General features: G+C 37.8%; 1 protein-coding gene across 4 annotated transcripts in view; it reads right to left on the bottom strand.

The window, feature by feature from the left end:
- Positions 1–596: 596 nt before the first annotated feature.
- MPHOSPH9 (M-phase phosphoprotein 9) overlaps positions 597–8,162 on the bottom strand; it is a 47,168-nt gene continuing 39,602 nt past the window's right edge. For all 4 annotated transcript variants that reach the window (XM_027853527.1, XM_027853528.1, XM_027853529.1 and 1 more), the window contains 4 exons: positions 4,350–4,453; positions 3,247–3,503; positions 2,777–2,845; positions 597–882 (listed from right to left, as the gene is read on the bottom strand). In XM_027853527.1, coding sequence (XP_027709328.1) covers positions 781–882; positions 2,777–2,845; positions 3,247–3,503; positions 4,350–4,453 — 532 coding nt within the window. In that variant the 3' untranslated portion in view covers positions 597–780. The remainder of the gene's footprint in view (positions 883–2,776; positions 2,846–3,246; positions 3,504–4,349; positions 4,454–8,162) is intronic.

Genomic DNA, 8,162 nt, shown 5'->3' with positions numbered 1-8,162 from the left:
AGAACATCACTAAAAGAAAGGATAGTCTTATGTCAATACTAGGTATTTATATAGGCCCAGGCTTCTCCTCTATGTAGTAGTAAATAATCTTTACAATTTTCAAGCATTGCTATGTGGCAAGATACAGAATTAAATCCCTCTCATTACTTCCTCACAAAGAATACATTTTAGAGAGGGAAAATGACAGTTATTCTTATATTATTCATTTATAAAACTACTTATTCATTTTCTAATCTACCAACAGGTAAGTAGTTGGTCATTTTCTCACACCTGTTTTTGAAACAGAATTTGCATCAAAATTTTTTCAACTAAACACATTACAGTGAAATCCTTTTTTGCATTGAATTTCAATTGTTCTGCCACTATAAAAAGCTAGGTGCTGCTAAGTACTTATACCAAAAAATCCCAAAGTTCATATTTACAATATAAGTCTATAAAAATGGTGTGCAAAGTTAATTTTAAAAGGATAACACTTTGTTTTCAGAAAACAAATAGCCTTCCTGTTTATACTTCCTTATCTTTATAAATTGGAAACATACACTATTTAAAAATAAGACTTTTTAAATAGTAAAATATACAATTAAGAGATTCCTGAGCATAACAAAAATAGCTTTAAAATTTATGTTGGCTACTTGAAGTATAAAATATTAAGTGTAAATAGCATGATTTTAAAACTACTGTTGAGGATTTACAAACTGTATAAAATGATTTGCATTTTCTGAGTGCATAATTATACATTAGTGCAAAGAAAAATGTCTCAAAATTTAATAGCGACAAATCTCAGAGATTTGCAGAGGAGTGCAAAACATGAAATCTCTTCAGTGTCATGCGAATAGGACCCAGTTCTCTATTGATCCTTTCCAAACGATCTTCTAAGGCCTCCTGAATAAACACAGAAAAAATGTTGTTAGCAGCATACAATTAGTTCTATGACTCTGTAACTACTAGCAAAAGTATTGTTTCTAAACTGCTTTTAAATTTACCATTCCCTCTGCAAAGAGGTATCTACAGAGATCAAAATTATCAATATGTTTTATTTCATCTTCAGCACAAAGCTCATTGATCACTTATATTTTCCTCTTTTAACTGAATAATAAAAAATTAATTTCCATCCTTGGGAAATAATTACGTACTTCAAAAAGGATCTCATATTTTGAATAAGGATCCTGAAAAGCTATTCTTACTAGAAGAATATCATTACAGGAAAGTTAGAAGAGAGCTTTTCTCATTCTGGTGAAAAGAAATAAAATAAACTTATTTTAGGAACTTTACTTGGTTTTTATGATGGATTTTGAAATAACAACTGTCACCTACATACCCACACTAGTATTTTTTTTAATATAGAGCAACCATATAGGCAGAAAGAAATTCAGCGACATATAGAGACATATACGTAACAGAAGGGCACTAGGTTTGCAGTCAGGACAGACTTGAGTTTGAGTAATGGTTCTAACAATATAACTGTGGCTAGGTCATGTAAGTCTCAGTTTCCCCATCTGTAAAATGAGACTAGCGCTCGCAAAACATACCCACTGGGTGGTAGGGTTTTGTGAAAAAAGCCTTTTGCAAAGCAGTACATAACTGTGAGCTACTTATTACACAAAAAAATATGCCACTAGAAATTTTCTATTTTCATGTATACGTTCACTATTGACGCTTAAATAATTAAGCCCTGGACTATCCCCAAGGAGGGGGAGATTTTATTAATAGATTAGCAAGGAATGTTTTGCTAGAATATGAAGTTTGTAATTTACAAGTCAATTAAAACTGATTTGTATAGTAGATTGATTTTTACTTTCTTGGGTATTAAAATGTCACATATTTGAACGGGTTTTAATTCAGAGAGCAAAATTCTCTCTCTGACAATCCAATGTACCACTATAAAGGAAAGCAGGTATTACACCTTATGAAATGTTAACTATTTCAGAACAAAATAAGACTGAAGGATAGGGGACAAAAAGATAAACTAAGGCCCCTGGGCCTTGAATATTTCATGTGATATTATTCTGTAGGGTGCCAGGTCAGCAGATTTTTATCAAACTTAATTTCCCAGGTCACTTAAAAAAAAAAAAAAGCTTAAGAGGAGCTTTTCCCAAAGGCTTAGGAAATCATATAAGAAATTATGAAGCCAGAATGGGAAATTATTTAATAATAGAAACACTCCCCAACTTAAGAGCTAATACTCTTGCTGTAATACGCAAAATATTACAAAGTAGAATAATGAAGACAAAACAAAGCTAAAATAGCCCTATAATTATAAGCATTTCTCTTTTATTTTGAAAAGATTCCAGGAGAAATACCTTTGGGTTACTTAACATGCGCCACCTCCTGGCCAATTCTTGGAATGACAGCTACAAAACAACACCAGTCGCAAAGTGCAACAATTTTAAGTGATTACTAAATTGAGGGACTCAGAAATATGCTAGAGTCTGTAAAAAACCTTAAAATCTTGTTTTGAAATGGTTCAGTATAAGAGAGCTACAATGTGAAAAAGATATTCTTAAAGAAAAGCATATGTTTGGAATCCTCCAAAACTCAATTACTTACTAAAAACCACCAAAATGCATTCTAATTTTTCTCAAATAAAAAGTGATCATTTAAAAAACAATACATTTTGGCCTTTGTAGTTACTTTGGGTTAAGGAAGAAGCATTTGACAGATTCAATAGTGGGGTTTTAATGTGAGGAAAATGGAAGTCCCAAGTGAGTTACAAGAAAATTTCTTGTAGGTAGAGCCTGCCTGTGAGCCTCTGGCCAGATTTAAAAGAGCCTTTCACCTGGCTCAATCTTGTTTGCAAGGTCATTCTTCCTCCAGAAGTAGGCATTCGACTCAGTGCTGCTTCTATCTGTGAACACATGCAAAAAACTATAAAACAATATTCTAAAACAACATTTTAAAAATAATTCTGCTTTAACGACAAGGTTTAATTCAAGGCTATTCACTTCTCAATATTTAATGTGAACTAAAATAAATCTATTTATTCTATCCTTGTCTTTGTTCCCTTGCCCAATTTGTCTTCAAGTGCCTCCATTCCTCCCGTTAGTGAGAGCAGTAACTGCCAGAAAGAGGTGCCCGGGCTCAAACAACTGAGGCCTATTGGGAAAGCTAAGGCAGCCAGTTAACCACACTTCTCCCTCCCATAAAAGGTGAAGCCTGAATTGAAATCTCTTCTGTCCCATTCCTTAGTCACAAGCATAAACTGAGAATGAAAAATTTCGCTTTCTTTTTTGAAAGGACCGTTTTTACCTGCTGCTTTTCTTTTGTAAGATCATCAAAAAGTTGTTCAGTTTCACTCAGGGTCCTCACATGTGCCAGGTATTCAAAATCATCATCATAAGATGCTGCTGTTGACTTAGCTTTACAGGGTTCACAAGCTGACTTATTCCTTTCCAAGCTTGATGACAGAGACATTTTCTTCATTCCATTTGGCAATGATTGTTCAGAAGCATACGAGCTATGTTTAACATGGTGATCAGTAGCAGTACTGCTCAAATGTTTACTTTCTAACAGGAGGAAAGAAGATTACTTTTAAATCAATCTTTAATAAAACACACGCAGATTAAATACTACACAGCTAGATAAAGATGTGTTACATTGATGCAAAGAAAAATATCGATTGTTTGGTGGAAACACTTGTGTAAGCAGTGAAGGATACAACAAAAGCATGCTATAATCACTTCTAGAGAATCTATGGCTATCTTTACGAAATGTCTTGACTAGTAAACTTTCATTTGAAAACTAAAATATTCAGAGTAAGGAAATCATTCCATTTCTAAGTTGTAAACTATTCTATTTCAGACACTGAGAAATAATTGGACAGAGTATGGCCCCAGCAGGAAAGATTACAGATAATTTTAATTGGAGTTTTTTTTGGTCCAGAACTGGATTTAATGACTGTGAGGAATTCCTGGTATGAAAACTCCCTCCACCTATGCAGTTCAGCAACTCTATAACTTACATTCTATTTTAAAAAGCTGACTGGGGCACTGAGTTGTTAGGTGATCTACCCAAGATCACACAGTCAGGATATGTCAAAGACAGGACTTCAATCCAGATCATCCAGAAAGTAAGACTGTTCTCTCCATCCACTACATAAACCATGCCTCCTCTCAATGTTAACTTAAAGCTAACTAAACATTAACAGTTTGGTTCCTCAGTCTTGCAACTTTTCAGCAAGGACAGCAATGTATTCACTGAAAGCTTTGAAGTTTAACTATAACTTATTTTTAGAGAACCTAAGATACAAAATGTTTTCAAATGCAAGTGTAAAATTCAGACCCTTCAAAGATACCAAATCATGAAGATAAGACAATTGTCATAATTTTAAAAACATTTTGAGAACAAAATACCTTCCAAATCATCTACAGGGAGAAACTGAAGTTGTTTCCTAGAATTGTTAAGTTGCATTGTTGATACAGGAACAGTATCTAAATCGTCCATTAGTACATCAAATCTATTAAAAGATGAAAATAATTTGATCACTTATGAGATAAAAGGGTTGAACAGCACTAGTGAAATTATTTCTTTTCCCCCTTTAATAACTAGGGTGCCAGCACTACCCACTTGCACTTGAGTCCTTGAAGAGGTCTGCCTCCCTAGGGGCACACCTTTGCCTTCTTCTAGGTCCTTGACCTTAGACTACAGCACTTCAATGATTTCCGGGCTGGGGGTACTCCTCTCTCCTGGCACAGATCACAGCCCAGTCATGCCTTTCTCTCTATAGGTTGTACTCCATGTCCTCCCACAAATCGCCACTGAAGTTCTGCCCAAGTGCTGACGACCTGCCTTCTCTGGTCTCTTAACATTCCCTGGAGCCTAGAGCATCACTGGAGCTCATCCATCTATTATCCTTAGCTCTCACTACACAAGGAGCCCAATACCTTTCTCCAATCATATATTTTCTGGGTGTTACCACTTACACTATTTATTGTACACAAGTCTCTCTATACTTTGTCCCTTGTGATTTCATCCTCTCCCATGGGTTTACTTATCATCTCTACACAGATAACTCCCAACTCTGTAAATCCGACTCTAATCTCTTTGGCAGAAGGCCAGTCTCATAACACCAACTGTCTGCTAGACGTCTCGTTCTTTGACATCTACAACTCAGTCAAAACAGAACTCATTAGCTTTTATCTTTTGCAAGCATCTCTGTTTAAATTCATTTCAACAAACATTTATTTTTTGCAATATGCAAGATACTACTAGGTACTAAGGATACAAATACAAAAATAAGGCTCTGCCCTCCAGTTTTCTTCTACTGAAGGGATATAACATGGACACAAATGTATACAAAGTAATTTCAGGAAGGAGATCACTAATAAACAGGAGGATCAGGACAAGCTTCACATAAAAGATGGCGCCCATGCTCAGCCTATTTCTACTGAGGTCACCACCTCACATCTAATCAGTGGCCAAGTCTTGGCAATTCTCCTTTAAAATGCTTCCCACCTATCTCCTTCTCACCACTTGCATGGCTACTGTCAACTTTGGCTTCTCCCTACCTCATCTGGATGACTGCAAAAGCCTCCTATAGATGGTGACTCTGCTTCCAGTTTCTCCCCACTTCAATCCCTCTTCCACACAGCTACCCAAATCAGTCTTCATGAGGTCCAGCTCTATGTTGCTCCCCCACTGTCTACTGCATAAAATACAAACTTCTCAACCAGTATTCAAGGTGTTCCACTGGCTGGCCCCTATCTTCTTCAGTCCTTCCTTTATACTATTTCTCTGCATTTCAACTAAACTGGATTACTAAGCATCGCTTTGTTGCCTGGATGCATCCCCCCCTCTTATCTACCTCTTAGGATCCTTTAAGACTTTGACCTTCCCCTAAGGCTCAGCTCAGATGCTACCTTTTCTATGGAGCCTTTCCTGATTTCCTTCCCCCGGCTGTTAACTGCTCTCTCCCTTCCTCATTTTCCTTGTGTGAGCATCTTATTCCTCCCCTCTCTTCCCCCACCCCAACAGAATATGAGGGAAGTGATTGTTTTTCATTTTGACTTTGTATCCCTAAAATACTGCCTTGCACACAGCAGGAACTTAATAAATGTTTGCTGAATTGAATTAATGTTCATTAATAAACACTGTATATTTTTCACCATTGTGGGGCCATCTCCAATTCTGCCTCTCGGGAGATGTTGTTCCACTATTTGTGGGGCATTATTTTAGTGGGCTTTTGTGTCAAGAAGCAGTCTGGGATCATCTAAAGTTTGGCCCAATTCCCAAATACCCGGCCCACTCTCCTCTTCCTACTCAGTTCCAGGCCGTTTCCTGCCCCTCTGCAATGCCTGTTTCCCCACCGTGGACTAACTCAGTGGGCTGCCCATTCAAGGACATGTCATAATCTAGGCAGTGTGACTTCTTCCATTTGGCTCTGCCCTGTGTCAACCATGACGCCAGTCTCCTTGAAATCACTACAGATCTCACTGAAGCCATTCTGGGGCTTCACGCAATCAGTACAATGTCATTTGCAAACAGGATCACCAGAAGAACTCATCATCTGTAGGAAATTCTTCTTCCATTTGGAACCTGAGCTGGGCTTCTTCCACATTAATGAGGAACACCACTGACAACAATGTCTCCCTCCCTGTTTTATGCCTATGACACTGATAATTAGAAGACTGATGAAGTTATTTCTGGGTTTGTATCTATCAAGGAATCTTATAATCTTAAACTTAGGTTAGGATTGCATGGAGATTCCTTGCTAGAGGAGAACTCTGTTATTTTGCTCTACTGAGTCCGACACGTTTTGTAATGGTAAACTCATAAATCACATTGGATTGTGATGTCAATACATGTCAACAGTATGACATGACAACCAAAACCACCCATGCTTTCTATCACAGGTTGCCTTAAAAGAAAAAGCATATGTAGAGCCAGAAGTTTAGGTTCTACTACTACTGTCCTCTCCATTGGTGAGGTCCACATCACACCTGCCATCAATTATGGGCACCACATTTTAGGAAGGACATAGCTAGAATGGGGCAACCAGTGTAGCCAAAGGACTTGAGACAATATCATATGAGGATTATCTGAAGAAGCTATAGTTGATGCTTAGCCTGAGTCAATTTAGGGAAGACATGAGAGAGATTTTCAAGTACTTTAAAGGCTATCATCTTTGCTAGGCCCCAGAGGGCAGTGGAAGTTGCAAAGAGGCAGAGCTAGAATCAATATAAGGAAAAACCAACAAGGGAGTTAGCCAATGCAGAATGGGCTGATTTGGGTGGTGGGGGTGGGGTTCCTCATAACTTGAAGACTTCAAGCAAAGGCTCAATAATCAGCTGGAAGGAGGATATGTTTGGACTAAATAATCTCTGAGGTCCTCTTGTTACTCTAAAATTCGATAAAACATCAGAGCCCTAGTTACACTTTCCTTGAAACTAATAACCTAGATCTTTATCCAAGTATATTTTTTAAAAAAGACTGCCTTATATTTTTACAATGCTTTTAGGTTTTCAAAACATTTTTACACACAATTGCCTCGTTTGGGCCTCAAAAGGTGCTCAGGATTAGTACCATTATAGCTGCTTTACAGAGGAGAAACTGAGGCTTAGAGAGATTTATTTAAGTGACTTGTCAAGGTCACACAGGCAATAAAAGGCAGAACCAGGGCAAAAATCATGCCAGAACTGCCTGCTTTGTGGTCTAGTACTCCCTCCTTCCACTATACCACACATGACACTTTTCTTCAGGGCTATTCAGAAAGTGGAGAGGAAGGGTCACATTCTGCCTCCATTCCACTTTCTCATAGCATGGCTGAAGACAGAGCTAAACACGGGGCCAGCCCAGCCCTCTACAGCATGAAAGAATCAACTGTCTTTCTTAATGGTCAGGGGTTTACAGCTAGAAGGTCTAGTGTCAAACACTTTCATTTTACAGATGAGAAAGCTGATACTCAGAGAGGGGAAATGACATGGCCAAAGTCACAGAGGTAATAGAGACAGGATTTTAACTCAGAAGATAAATCCGGCACTCTTTCCATTATAAAATACCTAGGCTCCAACCAAACTGCTGTCCCTATACAATCTGCTTTGGTTCATGTTATTTCTTCTGCCTAGAAATGCCCCATCAAGGAAGCAAAGTAACACAGCCACTCCCCCCCACCCCAAACCTACACACACACACACACACACACACACACACACACACACACGCACATG

The sequence above is a fragment of the Vombatus ursinus genome, unplaced genomic scaffold (assembly GCF_900497805.2).
Source record: "Vombatus ursinus unplaced genomic scaffold, bare-nosed wombat genome assembly UNPS02009994.1, whole genome shotgun sequence".
Classification (NCBI taxonomy): Eukaryota; Metazoa; Chordata; class Mammalia; order Diprotodontia; family Vombatidae; genus Vombatus; species Vombatus ursinus.
This window is presented reverse-complemented; position numbering and strand designations above follow the sequence as displayed.